The following is a 27,217-nucleotide window of genomic DNA, read 5'->3' as shown; positions in this document are numbered from 1 at the left end:
GCCAATTCTGGCCATTTAGGCAACTTTGACCAGCTAATAGTTACTTCATTTTTATTTAGGCCAGCGTATGTGGCCTCTCGAGAAAACCCTTGCAGAGAGTTAAAGAAATCGCGCAGCTAAGTACATCGGAGGCCATTCGGTCTGGGCTGGGGGCGGGAAGCGGAGCGGACCTGGACCGGCACGAAATCGGCAAGATGGCACCAGAGAGCCTTGGGGAGTTGGGGGGTGGTGGGGTGGAGTAGAGAGCGAACTGGCCAGCACGAAATCGGGGGCCTCAGAGCGGCGGGGGGGGTGGGGGGAAGGCACCGGAGAGGCTCGGCATGGGACGGTACTCACCACAGCTGACCAGGAAGGCACCTCATTTGGAGCTCTACTGCGCATGCGCGGCCATTTCAGCGACGTCAAGAATGTCAGTTTCCCCCCCCCCGCGCATGCGCAGAAGGCCCAGCTCCTTTTTCCAGTGCAGACCGGAGGCTCCACCCCCCGAGGCTACTGGTCACGCTGCGTGGCTGCAGATTAGAGGCCAAACATCGGGGAAACTTCGGAGGCTTTTTTCTGGAGCATCTATTTACCTAATTAAGCGGTGCAACTTGGGCAATATGCCAGAACACAGGCTCGGAGAAAATTGAGCCCTATAAAAGGGAGGGAAATTTTAAGCAGAGTACTTTTATTCAAAGTATTCCCCCACTTTTAATACTGATAAAATCTGTATTAAAACATATTGACTGATTTGTTTTATTAAAAATTACACTTTGTCTACTAGGCAGATGCCTCTGATCATATGATCAGTAGGGTAAGTAGTTTGGCATAGAGTAATATCCTGCAAAAAGTTCCATTCATTTCTACATAAAAGAGAAAATACTTGCATTTCTATAACGCCTTTCACCACTTCAGGACACCCCAAAGCGCTCTACAGGCAATGAAATATTTTTGAATCGTGGTCACTGTTGTAATGTAGGAAATGTTGATTTACTGCCTGTAAGTACCTCATACTTTTACATTAAAACTCCTAGCTGCAGTGAATGTGGAGTTTTTCTGAATGTCTCTGAGTGAAAACAAAAAATATACTCAAAGGTCAACAGAGAGCAGAAATAATCACAGGGGTGGTAAAGTTGATAACGGTCATTCTGGGGTTTGTTTTGAAAAAGGGGGTTCTGATCTCTAACTCACTCTATGACGTCGACACAACCTGAAGATCCAAGCACCCAGTTTAGACATTATCGATGTGGCATATACAACCCCTTACTTACTCACCACTTCCAGCTTGTGTCAATGGAGGAATGTTGCAGTGTTTAGCCAGATGCAAAGTTGAAAAACCTCAGTATCTGATTCACATTTGTTTAGAATGAGCCTTCAGAATCATTTTCACCCCAGAAAAACCACAGACTTGGATTCCAGCACCCACAGAAAAATTATGAAATAAGTGCACAATTTTGCATGAAATTGATATTGTTATAAATGCTGAGGGTACACATCAGACACTGCAAGTACATGAGCAACATTTGTTTTTAGACAGGGTGCACAGAAGAAAGCGAATTTGGCAGTAAATCAGTGACCTTTTACATTGCAATGCCTGCAGATTGACCCTGATATGAAACCTACACCTTTACTTCAAGCTGGTGCTGATTAGAAGCACAGAATTCAATGAGTTTACATTAGTGTTGGGTAATCAGATTCAGGGGAATTCGAGGTATACTCTAACCTCTGACAGCAAGTGCAAGTAGGGCATTAAATTATTCCACAAGGGACAAAAAAAAATACCTCCACAATGTTTCCACGAACCAATGTCAGCCATTTTTGAGTGTACACAGATGAACATTGGTTACTGGTCTTTGTAATTATTTGTGTCTGAGCTTCCTGGTCTGTGCTCAGTTAGTTGATCTCACCTGGGGGAGCATTTATTAACCCAAGTGCCAGGGTTCACCTGATCACCACCCAGCAATTCTTGCTGCAAAGTGAGCATGTGTGGATATCAGGTGAGGAAGGGATATGGTGGTGCCTTCCATGCGTGTATAAGCTGCTGATACTTCCTGTTTTGGCTCACATGATGAATGCCCATTTGGACAAAATGATAGATGGCATCTTAGCTGAGTGGTAGCACTTTCGCCTGAGTCAGAAAGTTGTGGGTTCAGCTACAGGCTTTCCCGTCCGACAGGCAAACTACCTGTCAATCAGGCCCTTGTCGGCCGGGAAACCTGGGGGAAACATTTAAAAGCCATACTTCTGGGTTTCCCGTCCTTATCATGCCTCCCACCCTCAGCTTCGAACACCGCGGCCCCATAAATAACAGGGCTAATATGTTTGAACACACCTGCTCTAGGTGGATGAGCTGATATGGGACAAATGGCCTGTCTCATCGGATTTGTCTTGTGAAACCTGCAACAAAATTCAGTGAATAACTAGGTCCATTTCAATTTTGCAAGTCCCAACACTAATCCCTGTTTGTACTTCCTTCTGATGGCCAGCAACTGTGACAGTTTCAGTTCTGTTCTGGTTACAGAGGGCCCAAGTTTGCCCCCAGGGTTAGAACGGCGCACCTCCATGTGGTGCGTCAACTTTTTAGAAAAGGAACGGCGCCTATTATTTACCTTTTGTATTCTCCTGTTGATCCAGGCCCTTGGCGCAGTGCAGTCGAGGACGGAGCCAGGTCCCAGCGCTGAAAACAGTGCTGGGACCTCTGCACATGCGCACTAGAGTGTGCGCGCATGTGCAGTAGCTCCTCGCAGCCCGAATCTCTGCAGACTGTGTGGAAGGGGCCTGAAACACGCTGCCCCCAGCCCTGGCCAAATGGGCTCCCCGCTGCAACCTGTGAGCGAACAGTGGACTGTGAAAGCACAGACGACTATGGAGTTTAGCCTCAGTGCGAGTTCAGCCTGATAGTGAGTTCAGCACCTAGGTGTAGTTGGGCAGTACTTTTTTTCAATAATTAATACTTGTGTGAAGTGAGTAAGTGGAGTTGGATTCTTGCAAGAGTTTTGTACTAATGAAAGTTCAGGCTCACAGGGCAGGCTTGTATGTTTAACGTTGCCCCCCCCCTCCTCTTCCCCCTCCCCCCTCCTCTTCCCCTTCCCCCCCCTCCTCTCCCCCCTCCTCTCCCCCCTCCCCTCCCCCCTCCCTTCCCCCTCCCCCTCCTCTTCCTCCTCCCCCCTCTTTCTTCCCCCCTCTTTCATCCCCCCTTCCTCTCCTCTTCCCCCCCTTCCCCCTCCTCTTCTCTTCCCCCCTCCTCCCTCCTCTTCCCCCTCCCTCCCCCCTCCTCTCCCCCTCCCTTCCCCCTCCCTCTCCCCCCCACCCCTCGCTGTCAGAAACACACAGAGACACTGGCAGAGAAAGAGACACTGGGGGGGTGGGGGGCGGTCCCAGCACGCTGTCAGAGGGCTCCCGGTGCTGCAGCAGGTGAGTAGAAACTTAATTTTTTATTTATTGATTTTTTTAAATTATTTTTTTATTTTTTATTAATTTTATTGGTTGATTTATTGATTTATTTATCATTTATTATTGGCTCTTTATTTGTAAAAGTGAAGTGTTTAATGTTTGTAAACTTCCCTCCCCCCCCCCATCTCTCGTTTCCTACGCCTGATTTATAAGTGTAGGCAAGGTTTTTCTGAGCTTACAAAAATCTACACTTACTCCATTCTAAGTTAGTTTGGAGTATGTTTTCGCTGCCTAAACTTGCAAAACAGGCGTAAGTGGCTGGTAACGCCCCCTTTTGGAAAAAAAACTGTTCTAAAACAAAACTATTCCAACTCACTAGAATTGGAGCAAACGAAATGCCGAGAATTGCAATTTCTAAGATACTCCATTCTAAACTAGTTGCTCAAAAAAAATAGGAGCAACTTGAGCCGAAACTTGAGCCCAGAGTCTGTAATTTGGAGCGGTTAAACTAGCCCATTTTCTGGTTTTAGGACATGGAACTGGGTCGCCCCATAAAACATGGGCATTGACCCACTGCGGCATTATTGTCATCATCATCATAGGCAGTCCCTCAAAATCGAGGAAGACTTGCTTCCACTCTAAAAGTGAGTTCTCGGGTGACTGTACAGTCCAATACGGGAATTACAGTTGTCCAAGGCCGTGCCATGGATTTTGATGACCAGGGGGCAGTGCTGTGTGGTGGGGTCAGGTTGGTGGAGGATCTTTGTTTAATGGATGTTTAGTGTAAGGCCCATGCTTTCGTACGCCTCGTTGAAGATGTCGACGATGGCTCGGAGTTCAGCCTCTGAATGTGCGCAGACACAAGCGCCATTTGCGTACTGTAGTTCGATGACCTAGGATGTGATGGTCTTGGATCTAGCCTGGAGGCGATGAAGGTTGAACAGGTTGCCACTGGTTCTATAGTTTAGTTCCATTCCAGTGGGGAGCTTGTTGAGCGTGAGATGGAGCATTGCAGCGAGGAAGATCGAGAAGAGAGTTGGGGCGATGACGCAGCCCTGCTTGACCCCGGTCTGGACATGGATTGGGTCTGTGGTGGATCTGTTGGTCAGGATCACGGCCTGCATGTCGTCGTGGAGCAGGCGGTGGATGGCGACAAACTTTTGGGGGCAGCTGAAATGGAGGAGGACGCTCCATAGTCCCTCGCAGTTAACAGTGTCAAAGGCCTTTGTGAGGTCAAAGAAGGCCATGTACAAGGGTTGTTGCTGTCCCCTGCATTTCTTTTGCAGTTGTCGCGCCTTGAAGATCATGTCCGTAATACCCCGCAGTGGACGGAATCTGCATTGTGACTCTGGGAGGAGCTCTTCAGCCACAGGGAGAAGACGGTTGAAGAGAATTCTAGCGATGACTGTCTCAGTGGCCGACAACAGGGAGATTCCTCTGTAGTTGCCGCAGTTGGACTTGTCTTCTTTTCTTCAAGATGGTCATGATTACGGCATCTCTGAGATCTCCAGGCATGCACTCCTCCTTCCAGATGAGAGAGATGAGGTCATGCATTCGCACCAATAGTGCCTCTCCGCCATACTTTTGTGCCTTAGCGGGGATTCCATCTGCTCCTGATACCTTGTTCTTGAGCTGATGGATGGCCTTTTTTACCTCGTGCAGGGCTGGGGTTTTGCTGAGATGGTGGCAGTTAACATGCTATGGGATGGAGTCAAGGACACTCATGTCAAAGGCAAAGTCTCGATTAAAGATATCTTCAAAGTGCTCCTTCCAGCGGGCTCTGACTGCCTTGGTGTCCTTGCTGAGTGTCTCCCCGTTCTTGGCCAGCAGTGGGGTGGGACCTTGGGTGCTTGGGCCGGTGGTGGACTTGACGGCGGTGAAGAATCCTCACATGTTATGGTTTTCAGCCAGCTGCTGAATCTCCTGTGCTTTCTCCATTCACCCACCATCTATTCTTTAGCTCGTGGATTTTTTGTTGGACCTCGGCCTTCAGCTGTCTGTAGAGCTGCTTTGCTGTTCCCGAGTTGGGTTGTTGCTTTAGGTTCATAAATGCCCTGCGCTTGCGGATTATTAGCTCCTGGATCTCCTGGCCATTCTAATCAAACCACTCCTGGTGTTTCCTGGTTGAGTGACCGAGCGTCTCTTTGCAGGCACTGGTTATGGTGGCCTGGAGGGCAGACCAAGCGCTGTGGGCACTCTGCGTTTTGGATTATTATTGTACACTTGTGGAGGCACGCAGTCCAAATACTGAACTGGCTTGCACTAATGCTGTAGTTGGATTCATGTGACACCAGAAAATTTGTTGGGAAATGGAGATTTTCAAGGATGTGGATGATAGAAGGTTGAGGACATGGGCCATTATGTTCTGAATGAAATCTAGTCCTTGAGGACAGAGGCTGGCAATGAAGGCATTTGTGAAATTGAGCCGTAAGCAGTTAATGGTGTTGGTTATGATTTCAGCAGCAGCGGGGAAGGAAAGGGGTGAAAGTGGATGATCACCCAAGAGATTGAAAGAAAGACTCCCTGGGTATTAGATTACATCGAGAAAGAATGGAATATTACATAGACCTGATTGCTTTTGTGTTCTCTACCAAATACACGCATGCAAAGATTAAACAACAATAAAGTTTTAACGTATAAAGTTTACTTGTTAGGCAAGTATTTCATGCCAATTAGATAACACTTTTATCAGTGCAGTTTGAATCATGTAGTCACAGGAGCCCTTCAGTTTGAAGCACTTGTACACTTGTGTGTTTCATTCACATGAACTAAGACATCTGAGAAGACACTTCTAGCTATCTGTTATTTAGGCTATTTATTACCCTATATGTAATCCATTCCTAGCTGCCTGTTATCTTGTATGTGATTCCTGGCTGTAAGTCATCATGTAAATGGAGTTATCTGTATTACTTGTTTAACACATTGGGGTGAAACTGGTCTTGGGAGGTGGAGCAAAATGGGCAATAGCGAACGTCGGCCCATTTTACACACCGCCCAGTTTTCTTTTCCAAATGGAAATTGGACAGGATTGTAAAACGAGCTGCCGGTTCACTATTGCCCATTTTGCACAAGCTCCCAAGACTCGTTTCACCCCAATGTTTCACAGATTAGTCTGCATTGAGCCCCCAAAAAATAGCTTTAGCTGATAGGGGGAAAAGTAACCTGTTCCTAGCTTTGACTATTTTGAAGTCTTATTTATTTGACAGCACAGTTTTACTTGGTTTTGCTAGTTGCCTTTTCTAGTTTTTTTTCCCCCAACAATTTCCTTCCATGCACTGAGTTGTGGTTGGCAAGTATGTGATACATCAGAAATTCTCTCGACATTTATGATTACAAAAAAAAATGAATGTGGTCACAAAACAAATACATTCAAGCCAGATATGAACAATGAAACTTGTAAAAAGTGTTTTATGAAAAACAAGAAGAATCACTGGGGAGTAAGTGGCAGAGGTTAAGGCAGTCCGCTCATTAACACTGCATATGTTGTAAAAGCTGCCCTCCATTATGGGGAAATGCTTCCCCAGGCATAGTTTAAAAGAAAATATATAGCACATTAATATTTAATCCAAGTCTCCTGGCCAATTTTCTTTCCCTACAACATAATGGGAAATTTTATTTTTAATGCCAGTCCTTTTTTTTTATGCCAATTTTCTTGTCCTCCCCTCCTTTCCTGAAGGCATTGATTCTTTGCTTTCATAACTCCTTCCTGGCACATGGTTCCACTGGTCCTGGGCGTCTTCTTTTACTTCACTTAAGTGGCCATTATTCATGACCTAGTCAAGCTTAGTGAATGTTGGCAGGTCATTGAGTCACGGGGAGTGGAGGGGCTGGGGGCGGCATTATAACTGAGTCCAGTCCACTCCTCATCTGACATCATGTGTACACTTCCAGCAATAACCAACAGATAGCTATCAAGAGTGGGAATCGTGGTCAGTGTTCCCCTAGCGACCTGGAGAAGGTACAACCAATTGTACCCACCCTGCACCAACGGAATGAGTTCCGCCAAGTTAGGACAGGCAAGGAATTGAATCTGGGACCTTCTTGGTCTCGCCTCTACTCACTGGATAAATCATCAGGGGAGCCAACGAAGAAATAGTTTTTTAAAAAAATTGAAACTAAACCATAGTGCAACATTTTGTGTGCCTATTTTAAAATCCTTTTACTCTGAGCAATTTCAAGAATTTCGATTATTTTTAATGGTAATTGTCCAGCCCATTTTAACCTTCGTAGGGAAGCAACATTTTTAATCAAACTATATGTAATGTGATGTGTTTAATATAGCAGGGATCAGAAATCACTCAAGTTTATCAGTGTCCGTTGTTGATAAACTGATCCAGCATGGGGCCATATTGTTCACAACATTTATCCTCGATAGAGGCCCACAGGTAGTGAGGGGTGCCAGTGTACAGTATGTAGCAGAACTGGAATTCAAAAAGGGCAGTTTGGCTTCACATACCTTGCGAGCAGTTACTTGAGATGCTTTACCTGCAGTTACAGCAAAAAACTTAATTAAAATATGATCAGGATTTCTATACTTACGAAGTGAGTTGGGCTGGAACATTGACATTTGATCCAGTGCCAGTTAAAGCCCAGTACCCGCACAGCAAGAAAAGACAGCATCTGTGCCGCTGAATTTAACTCTTTACGTATTGAGTTTGGGTTTGTAAAATATATTTTTATTTCATGTGACTTTACATGTTGGAGCATTGGAGCTGCGTTACGGTACGCATTTAAATGGCAGAAGAAAGCTTGATGTCTGAAATTCTCCAAATACCAAACTCCCAGCTTCTTGCCTTACATTGTATTTACAGCTCAGAAATAGGCCATTCGACACAACTTCACAGAAAGTGTAAACAAATTGGGGCTGAAATTCCCCATTTTAGTTCCGCAAATTAGCGCCTCCAGAGGGTGCTAACGGGGCGCGAAGCAGTTTTCACCCAGGGAGAGGGAGGGGTGCGGGGAGTAGTGCAGCTCCCTGGGTCGCTGTACAACCGGCGACGCCAACATCTTTCTGCCCCGCGGCGGACATTGGCCAGCACACCGCAACACATGAGCGGTTATTAGCGCCAGCCAATCGAATTGCGTACCGGAGTGGAAGGTAAAGGGGAGGTCAGGAGCGCTCCGTGCCGCCATCTTACCTGTTTGGCCAAATCACTGGTTGGCCCCTTCTTTACTTCTCTGGCGTGATCCGGGCCGTCATCGTGCAGCACAGCACTCCGTTTTGGTTGTGAAAGGCACTATATAAACGATGTAACTATTTGTACTTCCCTTTTTTTGACAGACAGGTGTCTGTCAAGCCCCGCCTCCCCCATGCCCGTACTGCACTTTTTTTGACAAGCATGCGACAAGCCCCCCCCCTCCCCCCCCCGCCCCGGTCTGAATCATTGTAAGGCTATGGTTGGGGGAGACATGCACTTGTACAAATAAGCACGTCCCTATATAAATGCAAGTATTTTATTTCTTTATCTCTTCTCCTTTAAGGCGCTTCTTAAAACTTACCACCTGTCTTAATATCTCCTTATGTGACTCGGTGTCAAATTTTATTTGATAACACTCCTGTGATGTGTCTTGGGATGCTTTACTATGTTAAAAGCACTATATAAATGTAAGTTGTTAGTTGCACCTCCTGGCTACAGAGTGACAGAAAAATGCTCGCCAAGCAGTTTATTGGACTGTTGTCTGGCACAGAGACCCAAGCAGAGGAATGGAGAATAAAATGTAAGGTATCTTACAAATTTGTGAATGTTTTACAGATTATTTCCTACTTTGAATGTTTAATGTGTCATAGAATGTGGAACTCGCTACCACAGGGAGTAATTGAAGCGACTAGCATAGATGCATTTAAGGGCAAGTTAGATAAACACATGAGGGTGAAAGGAATGGAAAAATAATTTGATGAGGTTAGATAAAGAAGTATGGGAGGAGGATCATGTGGAGCATAAACACCTGTTGGGCTGAATGCCCTGTTTCTGCGCATAGTACTTGTATCTCAAATGGTGATGGTGTTAGATATAGCAAGGCATATATCCAGCAGCATCACCATTTAATTTCATACAAATATAACTTAACATTGGTTTCCCTGCTACCGCTGTCACAATCAGAGGGATTCAGAGAATGACTTCTGCATAGCTGGGATTTTTTCTTGCTCTAATAGAAAAATCAGCCCCAAGATTTTTAGTAATACATTGATTTCCCATGGCGTTGTGCACAGGAAGTCACAACCAAGTATAGTCTTCTGATGAAATGGGGTTAAAGGGCAGGGTTAATTGGATCAGGGCTTGCAGAAATCATTCAGTTCCCAATTGAAAGCCATACATTCTGTCTTTATTTTTTATGTAACACTTTGATTTATATCATTGTCTCTAATTAAATAGCAAAACTTATAGTAATCTGGAAAGCAGGGAAGTGGAGTTGGTTGGAACATAGGAGTCTCCCTACAGTGTAGCACAAGGAGCTGCAAGATGCAACACTGAGGCAGTGCAGAGCCACCAATGCTAGGGGGATGGAATTACAGTTTAACAAGTCTATTAAGGCAGTTGCAATTATAAATGTGGACATAGGAATATATAATGGAAAAAAATTACAGGGAGTATGTGCAGATGTAAATTTTGAATGTATTAGTAGATGTAAATAGCTAAAACAGATAGGTGCCCAAATAATACATGGAAAATACAAGTGACTGGATCAGAGCACTGTATAAGATCCGTGTTCAAGGAAATCCCAAAATGTTCCTGTTGATTCCGTAAGAAACTTGAGCTGAAAATGCAACACGTGATTGTTCAATTAAATAAATTTGGATTTACCAGGCAAAGTAATCCTGTTCCAGTGATGATATCAAATGATGGATGGCACTGGCATGTCTCTGGGGCTTCCACTTGCAGGGGCAGGTCATTGTGGGGGGTCTGTACTGGGTGTAGCAATTATTGGCCATGTGTTGCTATGGGAGCACTGAAAGGAAGTCTTCTGAGTGATACTCGGTGCTTTTGTACCTTGTTGGAACCATTATGAACTCAATAAATGGTTTATGTGCACGTTTGTCAACAGGAAGTTCTTGCCTGCGATAGACTCCTGACTATAATGGAGCCTTTCACTGCTAGTATTCTTTGGTTGCACCTAATATATTGAATTTTGGTGGAAGTATGCTGCTGCAATCCTCAAAGGGTTAAAGGTCATTCAAGGATTGTTAACATTTCAGTGAAAATTTAGATTTTATTTTAGAAATTACAGTAAGGAGCTGAAGGACATGCCAATAGCTATTTAGTTTCAAAAGGTTAAGAATTTCTCTTTTAATGAAAGGAGTCTGTAGTTGGGATTGTCTCTTGTCTAGTCAGTCTGTGCCATTCATCTTCTCCATTACTTCGCTGCTTGTCACATCTCATTCCCTTTGTTGTTGTAACAGATGGGTTTGATGAATCTCTTCCTCCACTCAAGAAGGTCACAATTGATTAAGAGTTCAGACTTAACCCCTTTAATCAACAGAAACACAAGGATATTGATTTTTTTTTTAAATAAGATCATTCAGAAAATCTAATAGTTTGTCATCTGGCATGTGTTTTTATGTTTCTTTCCCTCTGTTTTGTTTTTCACTAGAATTGCAAGGAATTCTGTAGTAGTTGAACTCCTCCTTAGTACAACAAAAATACATGGCGTGTGTGTGTTTAAAACATAATGATGGACATCTTAATATGTTCACTTAAATTAAAAACACTCAGCAATGCAGTTAGTTTGTAAAATGTCTTTTCAAGCTTGTGTTGTGTCTGGAGGCACTGGAAGTACTGATGGCTACAGATCTGTTACTGATGGTGGTTGTGCTGGGAACAATTTGAGGTGATGAATTAAAACCATCACACAAAAAGCATATTAGCACAACTTTAAGGAATTTTGGCTTGCGTATTTTTTTATATACAGCAGTGATGACACTTGAGATACATTTTAAAATAAATAATACGTTTAACCCAAATTCAACACCTAACAAGAAGGGATTTTGTTTTCCTGGTCGGAGAGACAGGTGAGGAAAAGCTTGAGTTAAGAGTGAAACCATGTACACTGGAGCTGGAGGGATCGCAGGTCCCTTTCAAATCAGACTGTACAATTCTTCAATCTATGATGTAAAATCTATGAGGACTGATACAGTGTTACTGCATTGTTCCCTGCAGCTATCCCTTGGTATCCATACATCCTGGTAATGGGTGTAATTAGGAACTCCTGCCTCAGTCAGTTTAGCAGCAATATTTATTTCAAAATGAGCCCTTATCATCTCCTGTGCGCTGTGGGACATTTCTGGCTTATTGCTTTGATATACACCAGTGCCTGTTGCGACAGGTCGTAGCTGAGACACACTTGTCTGGCTGTGAGATTTACCTATTCAATGTCAAAAGACATTTTCAAAAAAAAAAATTACAAAATTTGTAAACTCCCCCCAATCTGCAGGGCTCCATGCAGAAAGAGCACATCAAGCTGTTCTCCAACCTGTTTAAATGAGAAATGACCAACGATTGCATATTCTTGTAAGTAGCAGTCTCCATCCCTGAACTCCTTCTGTCATGATACAGTAGTACACATGAGTCAGATCTGAAATATTTTCTCAGCTGAAGCAAATGAAAGTTTTTGGATCCTTCTCTTGTTGCAGTACGTAAATACCCTAACCTGTTAAAAAGCTAATTCCTGTGCTGTTTGAATGGGTCTGCTCCAGGCAAGGATAGCGTTATCAAGAGTAGCAGAGTGATATGCTGTACACTTCGATGGAAAGCTCCTTGAAATTTGCATCATATTTCAGAGTATAGCTTTGTGTGGAACGGATTGTTGCTGTATCACCAGGAAATGTTCTGTGAGGTAATTTAATATAATTACATCTCATCCTGGTCCTGGGTGAAGTACCGGAGGTACCCTGCACCTGTGGAAATGTATCTCAGCAGGAATTAACTGCTCTTGGCCAGGGTGGCAATGGCGTGCTGTGATTGACACTTAGGCCAGGGAAAGGAAACATCTACCAAGCAACCAGCTTGCTATCCAGTGACCCTTGCTGGAAAGTGCACCTGCAGGGATGTTGGGGGAGGATGTTTGCTATCTAGATTCACACATGAAGAATGGTTACTTGGACGAGGTACAAAAGGCACCCCGCCCCATGGAAATGTACTCCAGCTAGAGCCAGCACCCCCCAGGAGAGGAGGAGAGAAGATGGGGCCGAAATTGTTCCTTTACTAAAGGACCCTTGGCTCCTCCGGAAAGCGCTAATGGGGCGATAACTACTTTTCGGTCGTGGGCAGATGGCAGAAAGGACCCACCCGGAATTACCCCCGAGATGCCACGGGCAAAACCGGCTTTGCGCCGCGTCCCATAGTTTCTGCCCTGGCCGGTGACGCACACGGCAATGACATCATCAGCATGCGCGCGGACACCTTATTGCCCCGCGCTGGCCCCCTTGCGCACCGCAGGGAAAATTGCCCCCATGGGAGCGAGGTTGGTGTGGAGCGATGCCATCGACAGCTTTGCGGGTCGCAAAGCTGTGGTGGCTGGCACACCTCAGCCGCCCTTAAATGGTAGGGTCTTGTGCCTCGGCTGCCATTTTTTTTTGTCAGCTGACTGGAGTGGGCCCGACAATGACAGCCGCTGGTTCAACAGGCAGCCCCGGTACCCCTTCTTGGGTGCCGGGCCACTGGCCCGGCCAAAACCCTTCTTAGTGGCCCAATGGGCGCCATGGAATCGGCTTTAAGAGAAGGGGAACGACGTTTTTGATGTGTCAACGTGTTGCAGCCTGTCAGCGTGCGCTGACATCAGCGTGACACGGACTCACAGCGCCCCAAACCGAGCACGGGGCAATATCTTGAAATAATGTGCAAAACTGAATGGCCTACTCCTGCACCTATTTTCTATGTTTCTATTACATCTCTGTGGTAGTGTCTCCAGAACCAGCTTATTGTAGTATAGCAGTAAAGTGTAACCGTTTTTGTACCTTTTGTGGCGTGCAATCCACAAATATCTGTAGAAATACTCATCATGTCACAAAAATATTCCTTAGCATTAACTAGAAACTTTTCTACATGGATTACTGGCGGTAATGGTTATAGTGTGTGGAATATCTCGACTGGCTTGGTTAGTGTCTATATCCCGGTACAACCTTCCAAAACTTCTGTTGGCAGCATTCCTGTTTATTCCTCCTCTCCTTTCCTTAATGCACTGGCTTGTACTCAGCTATGGTTATGTAGGTGCTGGACACTCTCAGTAACTCACCCAAGGGACATCAAAGCCTAGCCCAAGCCTGTGTTTATTTGACATCCATACACGTGCACTTTCCAGTGGAGCTATGAATGGCAATCAAGAATGGAAACCTTGGATGGAGCCCCTAAGAGGGGTATCCCATTCCTGCTGCTGTGTAAACCCCAGGAAACGTACTTTTCCCAACTTAGCATTTTGCAAAAGCATCCAAAGCTTCCTGGTGACCAGTACATCCTTAAAGGCAACTGTACTTTACTGATTCTCCAATTTTCCCCAGTCCTGCTTGCAATCTGATTTAGTGACCTTTTGGGATTCGTCCTTCTCAAGCCTCTGCTTTTGTCTCAAATGCTACTTTTTCCCCCCTTTTGCCCTTGCTGCTGTGGGATAAAGGCAACAATGGCATGGAAGATGAGGATTGGGAGGTAAGATCCATGATAAGATCCGTTATAAGATGAGTTTATACATGATGCTTTCAGATAATGAGCTCTTTCTGGGTAGAGCAGGGCCCTACTCTAATCAGTATTGATATAGTGAAAGAAAAATGGTCAATGAAATAGGGCTGAATTTTGAACACCTTCACTTGTCTCTCATTGGCTATCTCCCGAAAGGTTTAAGAAATTGTTGGGAAGGAATGCATGGTTTGAACCCACAGTCCTAACTCTCTATTCTGCAATGTGACAGCATGGCAATCCACTATACTACAGAGCTGTTTAATATATTTATTATATAAAAAAAATGCACGTGCCAAAATTCTCCGAGTCTGGGCTGCCTGCAAGGCACACGCCTACTGCCAGTATATATTGGAACATCACGGACATACTGCTCATGATTTCCAGCCTATAAAATAAATGTTTCATTCTCTGGTTGGCAATCAGTAACGAGTGGGGTGCCGCAGGGATCAGTGCTGGGACCCCAACTATTTGCAATCTATATTAACAACTTGAAAAAATGGACTGGGTGTAACATAGACAAGATTGCTGATGATACAAAGATGGGAGGGAAAGCAATGTGCGAGGAGGACATAAAAACGTTGCAAAAGGACATAGACAGGCTAAGTGAGTGGGCAAAAATTTGGCAGATGGAGTATAATGTTGGACAGTGTGAGGCCATGCACTTTGGCAGAAAAAAATCAAAGAGCAAGTTGTTATTTAAATGGAGAAAGATTGCAAAGTGCTGCAGTACAGCGGGACCTGGGGGTACTTGTGCATGAAACACAAAAGGATAGTATGCAGGTACAGCAAGTGATCAGGAAGGCCAATGGAATCTTGGCCTTTATTGCAAAGGGGATGGAGTATAAAAGCAGGGAAGTCTTGTTACAGCTGTACAGGGTATTGGTGAGGCCACACCTGGAATACTGCGTGCAGTTTTGGTTTCCATATTTACGAAAGGATATGCTTGCTTTGGAGGCAGTTCAGAGAAGGTTCACTAGGTTAATTCCGGGGAGGAGGGGGTTGACTTATGAGGAAGAGTTGAGTAGGTTGGACCTTTACTCATTGGAATTCAGAAGAATGAGAGGTGATCTTATTGAAATATATAAGATTATGAGGGGGCTTGACAAGGTGGATGCAAAGAGGATGTTTCTACTGGTGGGGGAGACTAGAATTAGAGGGCATGATCTTAGAATAAGGGGCCGCCCATTTAGAACTGAGATGAGGAGAAGTTTCTTCTCTCAGAGGGTTGTGAATCTGTGGAATTTGCTGCCTCAGAGAGCTGTGGAAGCTGGGACATTAAATAAATTTAAGACAGAAATAGACAGTTTCTTAAACGATAAGGGAGTAAAAGGTTATGGGGAGCGGGCAGGGAAGTGGCGCTGAGTCCATGATCGGATCAACCATGATCTTATTGAATGGTGGAGCAGGCTCGAGGGGCCGTATGGCCTACTCCTGCTCCTATTTCTTATTGTTCTTGGGTTCTTATGTAAAATCATGGGCAATGGGCCTGTGTTTTACCAGTGGATTAGATACCTAGTCGATTGTCCAGACTCTGAATTTACCACACAATACCAATGACTCTTGGATTTGTGGACTTTGGGCAGGGGCAAGCTCAGGTTTTGTCTGCGGAGCCTTCCACAGTTGAACAACCAGCTGATGCTTACAGCCTGGGCTCATGCATAAAGAATGTCCATTTGCGTAAGGCATTGGAGGTCTGCCAGTGCCCATGCAACCAGTCTTCAAGAATTGGTGCCTTCACTAGAGGAGGAAAGAAAATTAGATTTAAAAAATGCACACTGCGCACTAAGTGAAGTTTTAACTTTTTAATATAGTGCATGTTTGTGGGTCACAGAAGATGGTTATTAATGTGGATGTTTTGCAGCATATTTGAATCCTCTTTAAAAAAAAAATTAACTCCGACACTAAAGACATTCTAGGACACGTGACTATGAAAGGATTTACTTTGCCATAATTCTTGTGACGGTTCAGATTAAAAACCTACATCCTGTGAGAGCAAGAGAAGTAAGGGAGCACAGCAGAAGGTAAGAAGACGGAGCAGAGACAAAAACCCACAGAAACAGATGAAAGGATAGAGAGAAAAAGGAGGAAAATGAAAGAGCTAAATAGGGAAAACAGTTAAAGTAACTGTATATGTGGAGAAATCCTGCAGTCTGTGTGGTCTTACTGTGAAAATGTGAATGTGCTTCCTGATTTGTAGTCATGCAGAAGAATTGTAGGGTTGGAATGATCTTAGGAATATCGCGTGTGTGTGTGTTGAGGAGGACTGCTTGGAATCTGATGAAAAAAGAGAACAACTGTTTTTATTTTAGGCTTGCTGTCTGGAGTCTGGCCCTCATACCGCCCATCATCAAGTATTGCATTTTTAGAGGGGGATTTCCTAAATCCGGTGCTGTTTATCTGGATTACTTTACTTAATTAATAGTAATGTTTCATTCTGTCACCCACCTAGTTCGTTTTTTCCAATAGGAAATGATAGAGACCCAGACCAGACAGCAGTATATTCTCCAGCTTTCCCAGCCTGTGTGCAGCTGTACTCTCCTTGGGCCCAAATTTCCCCAATCCCTTTTTCCGGCGCATTCTCCCGAGATGCGCCGACTTTGTGCGCTCAAAACGGCGCCAAAAAAACGTACTAACAATTCTGGCCGCTCTGCTGTGTGTCCCGGGTCCTGGTGCGGCGTTTCTCATGGAGTGGGGGGGCGGAGCTACAGCCCTGCGCTGAAAACAGTGTCGGCAACTGTCCGCATGCACAGTAGAGCGTTCGCGCATGCGCAGTAGCTCCTCCCATGATTGTTTTGATGATGCCTGCAGTGTGGGACCCAACGCATCCCGCCCCTATCCAAGGTCGAGTGGCCTGCCGCACAGGCTGTGGCCGCTGCCCGCGCTGAGGGCTACAAGAAACAGGTTGGTGGGGGGGAAGAGTTTTGATCGGCGGGGGGGAGGGGGAGAAAGAATCTTCAAAGATTTTCCAGTACTGTAATATCTAGCTATCTTTACTAAAAATTCCTTTTTTGCAGTATCTTACAGCTCACCCACTACTGCATAGAATTCTAAAATATTACTAATTATCAGAGTCACACTACGCAATGCTGAACACCAAAATTTAAGTTTACATTTTGACATGCTATTTTTGTTAAATCTAATGTTTAAAATTTCTAAACCTAGTCAGGGCAATTTGATGCCGCAGAAGTCAAAATCCAATGTGGTGTGATGCTGCATACGGATCCATTAGGCGAGAGCATTGGTGCTCTTGATCTATTATTTAGAAAGCAAACCTGCCCCTTGCTTAAGTGGCCTCTATACTTCAGCCTTCATTACAAGATCATTTTTATTCTTGTTAAAACCCCATACTCAGTTTAATCAGGCTGATAGCACCTACACCCTGTCCAGCCTTGCTGCTTGGGATTTAAAAAACTAGCATTCCTATCATAACACTGTCATATGGAGGCTACCTGCGCTGATTTCTTAACTCTCCGCAAGGCCTAAGTTAGTTTGGAGCAACTATTAGCTGTCCAAACTGGCTTAAATGGCCAAAACAGACGTAGGTGGCTGGTAATGCCCCTTTTTGGGAAAAAAAACTAAATTAAAAAAAAATCCTAACTAACTCACTTACACTGGCACAAATTAAATGTGCAGAATGGGGATTTTTAAGATACTCCAGAAAAATCAAGTTGCTCCAAAAAAAACGGAGCAACTCCTGGCCAAATTTGGGCCCCTTGTTTTCTCGAGCAGCGAGGTAACCGTCTTATGTGTTTAACCCATATTATTAATCTGTGAGATCTAAATGTTGATCTGACCTCTGCAATATCCAACTGTTCGAAGGCCATCAACTTAACCGGCAACAATCAGGCGGCTGCACAACGTCCGATCATTTTTTGACTGAGTAAACTATGCACCCATTTGCCCACAAGATCTGCTGAACTATTTAATGCTTCCCATGATTTTATTTAAGAGTGTGGCCCTGGAGCAGATCGGAGATGATAAAGAAAAAAACGGAGGGAACAGAACTAGTTATGAGAGAGCATGTGAAGAAAGGCCACATATATTAATAACCGTGTTACTATGAGTTTGTTTGAGCGAATCATTGTTACCACAGTGGTTGTGGTTTGGGCCTGGCCAACAAAGACTGTAAAACCCGCTCAATTGATGTCACTGCTATATAGCTGGTCTGGGGCTCAGACCGAATATACCACTCAGAAATAATGTAGCAGCACATCTGGAGGCCATGACAGCATTTTTTTCTGCTTGTGAATTCTACCAGTGTTCTCCCAACCCCGCCTCCTCTGCTGAAGACAATGACTTTTTGCTGGGGTGCAATTCCATGGGCACCATTTGCCTTCCGGCTCCTTGCTCCAAGTGGATCAACATTCACTGTGTGTGAGCCTAGATGGTGAGCAAGATGTTTGATCATAGGGGACACCACAGCTGAACACGACCACGTCCTCATTCAATGTCACTCCACAGTCACTGGAGAGGAATGGGGACCCTGGTTTATTTTCTCTTCCTCAGCACAGCAAAACAAAAGTTGATTACAGCATCCTAGCTGCTGTCCCAGTTGCGATCAATTAACTCATCACAGACCGGGAATTGAATCTGGGTCTGTCTGGCTTAGTACTACACTGGCTTAGTACTACACTGGCTTAGTACTACACTGGGTGACCCTTTTATCCACTAGGCTATATTGCAAGTGTGGCTGTTTTAACTGTCCTGTCAGGCCTAACCTAAGCTCTAAAGCAAACAAGAAATATTTTCATTAAAGTACCTCTCATGGAAAGTCCAGTTTTATATATTGTTAAAATGCATAAATATTAAATATCAACTTTGCTCTACTTGGACTGCAAGAAAATACTGCAATTCAATGGGGATCCATGGAACAGCGTGTCAATATATGATGTACTAGAGCAGACATTCCCATTACTGTATATATTATTGTGTATTGGATTGCATAGAGGAAAACTGAGTGGGAAGGTTTGCACGGTGGTGTTGAAACCAGCCCGATCTTCCTCTATGCCCTACGTCCAGGTGATTCAAAGCTCCCAGGCATAATAACGGAAATTGTCCCCACTGTGTTGGGACTGAAATACTGTATTAGGGGTGCCTGTTAACCTGCAGTATTGTTAAACGGGTGGGGTTTAGTTTGGTGCTTTAGGTGTCAGTTACAGAGTTTGTACGTTGTTGCTGCTGCTCTCAGCAGTGCTATCTAATATTTGGATGACATTATTAAATTGGAGCAGATGAAAGATACATCATTGTCCTTTCAACATTAATGGCTGGCTGCTATAAGCAGCTGGTTGGTTGATATTCAGTGGTCAGTGAGGCATGTTCCTATCAGCTACCACTGTGCATTCTGCATCCCCATAATGAAGTCTGGTGCCGCCTACATCAGCATGGACTGTGAAAGAGCTTCAGTATTTTAAACGAGCCAGCAACAGTTGAAACTGATGATACAGCACATCACCACTGCAAATGATAGAATGGCAAAACAAGATTCTCACTGAGAACTTCTACTGCCCGTGTTGGAACCATGCAACAAAAGAAGCTTGTATTCTTGTTTAAACATGAAGCAGTTTTAAAAATAACTAACTGTATTTGGTGATTTGCCTAAAATAAAAATTATTTTCAGGACAGAAAAGAAAATAAAGAACTTAGCGTACTTCGTGAATATATTTACACATTGGCAAAATGATTTGAAAATGAACCATTGACAAGTTTTATATTCCTAATTTGAAAATTACAAATGCTGCCAATTTTAATTACACAGTACAGAACGATTATGTTGAACACAGTAACGTGTCATTTAACAACCTGGCTATTATTTTGCGTACGCAACAATGTCAGAAATCGTAATGCTAAGAAATAACAATGTTTTTGAGAGTCTTGCATTTTTGTGACCGTAAAGTTCTCACAAAAGGAAGTGTTTTTGAAACATAAAAATGTAATTATATACATCACTTCTGGCAGTACTGTGATTATAATCTCACTTTTTTGTTTACCCTCAAAGTGAGACAAGCCTTTAAAACAATTATATGTATTTCAGTCATTCCCTTTCTGGTTTCTCTGCCACACCCTGTGCATCCATGGCTAGACAGGCAGCTACAACAACAGCTTACATTTATGTTCGTCTTCAGTGTGGAAAAATGTCCCAAGGTGCTTCACAGGAAAAAATAGACACTGAGCAAAGAAGGAGAGACTAGGAGGGTGATCAAAAGCTTGGTCAAAGGGGAGAAGGTGGAGAAGCAGAGGGGGTGAGGGAGGGATTTCAAGACAGTGGAAGAATTGTGAGCTCAAAACTTGTTCCACTATTCTGAACCAATGTATTGGGACCCCAGAGAGATGCACCATCCTCTATTTGTTTGAGTTTTGGAGTTGGGAGACTCACTGTTGCAGCCCATCATGCACCCTGTCTCTCGGTCAACTGGAATCGAAGATGCGATAATGAACCCACTGGGGGTCATTTTAAGTTTTGGCGATAGTGCAAAACGGGCAATATCGGATCGGTTGCTTGTTGTGCATCTCGATCAGTTCTTCTTTCCGTTGACTTCATTGAAAGGGAAAATCAGGAGAGCTGTATAATAGGCGGCCAATCCGATATCACCGTTTTACACTATTTCCAAAAGTTAAAATAATTCTCATTGAATCTGCGTATATCACATGGATCCTGGGAAGCAACATCAGGCTGCAAATAAGCACGAACATGTAGATAACGTTTGCACAGTCTCCCCATGTCCAAAATAACAGGCGCTGGGGCTGGGGAGTACTTTTTAAAATTTCCATCACACTCCGTTTTCGTGCTGACTCGTGCTGGGATACAGTTTTACTGGCACTAGCTACAATCCAGCACATTGTTCAAGTGACCAATGTTTATCTGTGAGCCTAGGCGGGGTAGTGGTCGGCTATTCTATCTCAGGGTGCATCACAGCTGAGCTCAACCCTCTCATTCTCCACATTTGCCCTTTCCATGATTAGCCACTGACTAGCAATCTGGCTCTCTCTTCCCTCTTCCTAGTCAGTTGTACTGAGGCCCATTGTGGCTATGCAATGTGGAGCACCATTGAAGACCCAAGGAAAGGGATACAGCAACTTCAGCTATGCTTGTTAATCAGTATAATTTTCTAATTGTTGCATCGTACCATGATTAATTGAACCAAATGTTTTCAGTAATGAAACGCAAAGCGAATAGTACATTACAAGTTTGGAAGTAAAACATAATTTGTGCAAATCAACACCACAATTCCATCCCAAAGGATTGAGTCAACTGCTACAAGGCATTGGATTTTACAATGCCCATGTTCATCTTGTAAGGCATATTCTGGAGTGAACCTGCTGTGGGTTAAGCTTGAAAATGAATTTGCTTTATAAATTCTCCTGGAGTATGGACCCGTGATATGGTCCAGTATATAAATTCCCACTTCCAGTCATGGGATTTATCTCTGAAATTAGTGATCAGGTGTAAAGTGTTTCTGGATTTAAGATTTTGTATTTGATATGATTTAGCAGAGCAGTTGCAGAAACTTATACAAGGTAAACAACTAGAAATGTTTATTCTTCAAAGCTCTCCCCTCTTCCCCCTTGGTTTCTATTGAGCTGTCGAGTGGAGGTTTGCGTCAGTCTACAAGAAATGGTTGATGTGAATCTGTGGATTGAGACCAAAGTGCAACACCGCACCGGTCTGGCAGGTAATTAACACCTCCTAGCATCTAAACCGACTGAAGGCTGCCTTCACAGTACACCCGAGGGAATTACCTTCAGAATGGATCAACTTGACCCAAACTGAATTTAATAGTGCATGGTGTACAGGAACCTGTCTGTGGTCCAACTGCAGGAAGTTCTGTCGTGAATTCTTAATTCATTTGAATATGGTCTCCCACCTAGACTTCAAATCCACTTGCTAAAGCATTTGCAACGATTAGGGTTATGTGTGGAGATCAATTTAGATGCAACAACAACTTTTATTTATATAGCGCCTTTAATGTTGCAAAACAACCCAAGGCACTTCACAGGAGCGTTATCAAACAAAATTTGACTCACAAGTCACATTGAGATATTAGGACAGACTTAGTCAAAGAGGTAGGTTTTAAGGAGCATCTTAAAGGAGGAGAGAGAGATGAAGAGGTTTAAAAAGGGAATTCCAGAGCTTAGGGTCTAGGCATCTGAACCCACAGATGCTAATGGTGAAGGGATTAAAATCAGGATGTGCAGAGATCTTGGAGGCTTGTAGGGCTGGAGGAGGTTACAGAGATAGGGAGGCGCGAGGCCATGGAGGGATTTTCAAACCAGGTTGATTTTAAAAGCGAAGCCAATGTAGGTCAGCGAGCACAGAGGTGATGGGTGAACGGGATTGGTGCGATGTAGGATACGGCAGCAGAGTTTTGGATGTGCTCAAGTTTATGGAGGGTTGATGATGGGAGGCCGGCCAGCAGACCATTGGAATAGCCAAGTCTAGAGGCAACAAAATATGGATGAGGCTTTCAACAACAAAATGCGAAAAGATTCACAAGCAAATTGTTAAACTGAGAATGCTTTGCTGGAATCCAAAACAAACCTGACAGACAAAACTAGACTTTATTGAAGCGACCGGCTTCTTTCAGTCTCCTCCATTTGTTGTCAGAAGATTGTCATATCCTTCTGATCCAAACATGCTAGGACGCTTGTAGAAATGTGCTTTTTGTGACAAATTGCTGTCAAACTTAATAAAGTATTCTAAATTGTGTATGTCAAAGTAAGCTGGGTTGTTTCTGCTTCTCCCTTTGTTCTGTTTTTTCCCCCCTTTGAACTGAACAGTTATAGTTCTTATATTTTTCTTCTGATTGTGTTTGCAGACAATCTTTGATGTATCCCATCATAGACAGCAGTGTTGGATTTGAGGAGTTTGATGCATTTTATTTCAAAACTTCAGCTTGCTGTTGGTGATTGTAATAAGTTAATAGTAATTCCAAAGGGTTATTTGCCAGCATGCCCTTCATCACCATGAAAGAGTTAGAATGACGTTGAGGCTCTCCATAGGATAGTCAGCAAATTCCTTATTTCACACTCCTGTGGTTGTAAATTGAGCCCCAGTGGAGGCTGATGTCCCTATGTCAGGATCAGAGTGCTTCATGTTTATTTTGAATCCTGGATCTCTCCACTGTTAACCACCTGAATGGGAAAAATACCTGAGCCATCCCAAAAGCTTGTGTGAAATTTATTGCTGTGTATCATGTATATATTTTCACTGTTCCATGCTTTAGCTGGAAGGGAGGGAAAGACAATCTGTAGAAAAATGCAGCGTTCTGCATGCACTAGAGCAGATATGGTTAAGGGGAGATTTAATAGAGGTGTTTAAAAATTATGAGGGATTTGAAAAAGTACATAAGGAGAAACTATTTCCAATGGCAGTAGGTTGGTAACCAGAGGACACAGATTTAAGGTCATTGGCAAGAGCCAGAGGTGAGATGATGAGACTTTTTTTACACAGCGAGTTACAATGATGTGGAATCCACTGCTTGAAAAGGTGTTAGAAGCAGATTCATTGGTAACTTTCAAAAGAGAAATGAATAAATACTTAAAGGAAGAGAAAATTGCAGGGCTAATGCAAAAGAGCAAGGGAATGGGACTAATTGGAATGCTCTTTCAAAGAGCCGACACAGACACAATGGGCCGAATGGCATCCTTCTGTGCCCTATGATTCTTCGATTGTATAATTCTTCAGTATTGTTGTTTGACTGCCTGGCAAGGAGAGGCTGCCTTGGGTAGACTTCACCTCAGATCCTGTCAATGCTGACTCAGAGCCTTGGCTAGACTTCCCCATAGGTTCTTTCAATGCTGGTCAGCGTTGGCCAGGACAGAGGGTCAGTCTCTGTATCGCAGGCCTCTCTGGAGCTCCTATCTGTTTATCTTTTAAAAAGACTCCTTTGAGCAAGGGGGAAGTGTAGCGTAGTTTTGCAATCAAAATCATGATCATGACTAGATTTCGACTAAATTGTATAATTTGTTTCCCATTATCATGCACTGTATTGCTTTTGGAAACAAAAGTGACCATTATGTGCTCTGTATGCCTGGAAGTGCTGATACCACTGCTTTGGGGTTCTTCCCAGCTTTATGTAGGGGCTGGAATGGGTGGATGGTTTGATGGGGAGGGGAGGGTGGTTCGTAGAAATGCATATCAAACTATTATTTTTAAGAAATCCCTTTCAATTTTTGCACATTTTAATTTGCACATGCCAGGTCTGGAGTGTTTTTAAATCAAATGTTTCAGGACAAGAGGAGCAATTATTTTAAATACTGTAATACAGCCCTGCAAAGCCCACGTACACATACAAGAGCTGACGCTTATTCTTCTTCCCGCCCTTCACCATTCCTCCTCCTTGTTTTCTGGGAAGGGCCCAGATGATTCTGCCTGCCTTTTCTACTGTAAGATTTGATTTTAAAGCTGTGGTTATTTACTGTTTCTCAACAAGTTTTCCTCTGCTCTTACAATTATGTTCTTTTCCAGTGTAAGCACACCCAGTCTGGCCCAGATTTAGAGGAGAAGAACGCCTATTCAAGGAGTCTCTGAGGACGTGAAGAGCATTTTTCCCACAAGAGTTCAGCTGCAATGTGCGTTAGGATAGTACTTGGATAGATTCATACGGAACCAATGGTTGACTGTCAGGCTTGCCATCCATAAGGAATACAGACTGCCTTTGTAATTTTTCCATCGGGAGAACTGGTTTTATATCTTTTTTTGTATGACTCCTGCCTGTTTCTGAAATCAATTCTGCACGCAAGGCTGTCATTGCCTTGGGTTTCTCTTGACGTTTCTCCTGTTCGATATGCGCTGATCAGCATCGTGGTGCACATGTGAAGACCATCCTTGTACACGTCTTGCTTCACCATGTCAACCAACAGCAGTTCGTGCACACCGCCTGGTAATGGACATGTAAATGGTTACCCAGTGCCCCATTACCCATTCTTCTTCCCACCGGTCCTCGGGGGCCTTTCACCACCATCCATAAATGGATTGCAACACCAGCTTCCAGTCAGTGGCTACAGTACCCCTTCACCAGCCAGTAAGTAACACGCCATCATTCATGTTTCAGATCTGTGTTTTAATGGTAAATAGTTTGCGTGTGCTTAAAAAGTACACTTGAGGTTTTCATTACCTGGAATACAACTGCGGAGGTTTTGACTTGACATAATGCCTCTGTTGCAGCACACTTGGCTGTACTTCCCATCCTTAGTAAATCACCAATTTGTTAGCTTTCAACTTGTTTTATATTTGAAACAGTTTAACAATGTATTTGGTTTGGGGTTACAAAATTAGGGACAGTAAGTGCAACTAACGAGAACAGTACAAGCTTCCGAAACTTTTGGACAGGTTAATGAACTGATTCCAAATGAAGTCATTGAAAGTACTGTTATGTTGGCCTTATGCTGTCTTAGTGCCGCTAGCTACCAACACACAGGTCTTGTGCATCCAGAGCTAACTTGCTGAATATACTAAAGCTGGCTGAAAGGAACTTTATTTGGGGAGTTTCGCTGGCTGTGAGACCCACACATTGGGAACCATTCACATTAACATAGTACAAAATCAATATGAAAGCAACTTTTTGCATTGTCCAGTGTCTGACTGTGTTTACCTTTAGTCGGTCAGTAATCAGAATGATCAATTTTGCTTACCTTTATTCCTAAACACAGACTAGCACATTTCAGTATTTTAACCAGATTTAACACAGATACAACTGGACTCAAGGGCAGTGAAATCTTCAGTGGAGGACTTTTCTAAATACTAATGAAGTTCTACATTTCTGCTGCTGCAGATGTTTGACCTGAGTAGCTTAGGGGTTAAAGCCTGTGGCCAGGATCCACTAACAGACAAGAATTGTTTCTAATGAGCCCTGTTTGGTGTTCATTTCAATGGGAAATGGAGTGTGCACTGTTTGTTTGTTTGTCTTTTAAGATATTTCATCAGCCCTGTAGGTAGCACAGTGAGACTGCACTTTTTGTTTGCATTGGGGCCTTGGGAGAAGCAGAGAAATTAGAGGGCTTCCTTCAGTTGCATTTATATTACAGAAGCTGTTCTATGAGTTGTACAGGGCCTTGGTGATGCCACACCTGGAGTATTGTATACAGTTTTGGTCTCCTAACTTGAGGAAGGACATTCTTACTATTGAGGGAGTGCAGCGAAGGTTCACCAGACTGAATCCCGGGATGGCGGGACTGACATATCAAGAAAGACTGGATCAACTGGGCTTGTATTCACTGGAGTTCAGAAGAATGAGAGGGGATCTCATAGAAACGTTTAAAATTCTGACAGGTTTAGACAGGTTAGATGCAGGAAGAATGTTCCCAATGTTGGGGAAGTCCAGAACCAGGGGTCACAGTCTAAGGATAAGGGGTAAGCCATTTAGGACTGAGATGAGGAGAAACTTCTTCACCCAGAGAGTGGTGAACCTGTGGAATTCTCTACCACAGAAAGTTGTTGAGGCCAATTCACTAAATATATTCAAAAAGGAGTTAGATATAGTCCTTACTACTAGGGGGATCAAGGGGTATGGCGAGACAGCAGGAATGGGATACTGAATTTGCATGTTCAGCCATGAACTCATTGAATGGCGGTGCAGGCTCGAAGGGCCGAATGGCCTACTCCTGCACCTATTTTCTATGTTTCTATAACCTAGGCTTGTCTATGTTGTTGAATTACGTTCCCTGATCACTGATGAAGGTCTGTGCACAATAGTGAAGGTAAAACTGCACTGGTGACAGGTATGGATGGGCTTTACGCTCAGCCTATACATGCCCAGAAAGCTCCAAAAGGCAGTGTTTACACTGCTGCCCTAGTTGCAACAGGGAAAAGCATCTCCTCCACATGGATCTTCGCAGCTCTGGAAGCAATAATGCCTTTCTTGTTTACCATACAGTGCTGCTGTCAAAGTCAAGACTGCCAAAACCTGGCAGCACTAAGTGTAATTATTAGAGGAATATTGGACAGGACAAGGGAGTTAACCCCTGTTGTTTGAAATTAATGCCTTGAGATTTCTGTTGTCAACTGGGACAAAGAGGCAGAACTCCTATTTAATCCCTAATATGCAAATGCTGTCAGATTAGCACTAGTTTTGAATTTTGTTAAGCTATTTCAGAATGCTGTTTTTATTACTGATTCTTTTTCCATCTGGCTAATTTTTTTAATTAAACAGCTGCTATCGCACTCGCTAAAGATTGCA

The 27,217-nt window shown here is 43.7% G+C and overlaps 1 protein-coding gene across 19 annotated transcripts in view; it reads left to right on the top strand.

The window, feature by feature from the left end:
* The window catches only part of raraa (retinoic acid receptor, alpha a), a 634,542-nt gene that overhangs the window by 392,359 nt on the left and 214,966 nt on the right, over nt 1-27,217 (top strand). For 18 of the 19 annotated variants that reach the window (XM_070864263.1, XM_070864259.1, XM_070864257.1 and 15 more), the window contains one exon: nt 24,508-25,063. In XM_070864263.1, coding sequence (XP_070720364.1) covers nt 24,889-25,063 — 175 coding nt within the window. In that variant the 5' untranslated portion in view covers nt 24,508-24,888. Of the gene's footprint in view, nt 1-21,607; nt 21,713-24,507; nt 25,064-27,217 lie in introns of those variants that run through there. The other variant, XM_070864267.1, reaches the window with a different exon arrangement.

Source organism: Pristiophorus japonicus, chromosome 21 (genome assembly GCF_044704955.1).
Source record: "Pristiophorus japonicus isolate sPriJap1 chromosome 21, sPriJap1.hap1, whole genome shotgun sequence".
Classification (NCBI taxonomy): domain Eukaryota; kingdom Metazoa; phylum Chordata; class Chondrichthyes; family Pristiophoridae; genus Pristiophorus; species Pristiophorus japonicus.
This window is presented reverse-complemented; position numbering and strand designations above follow the sequence as displayed.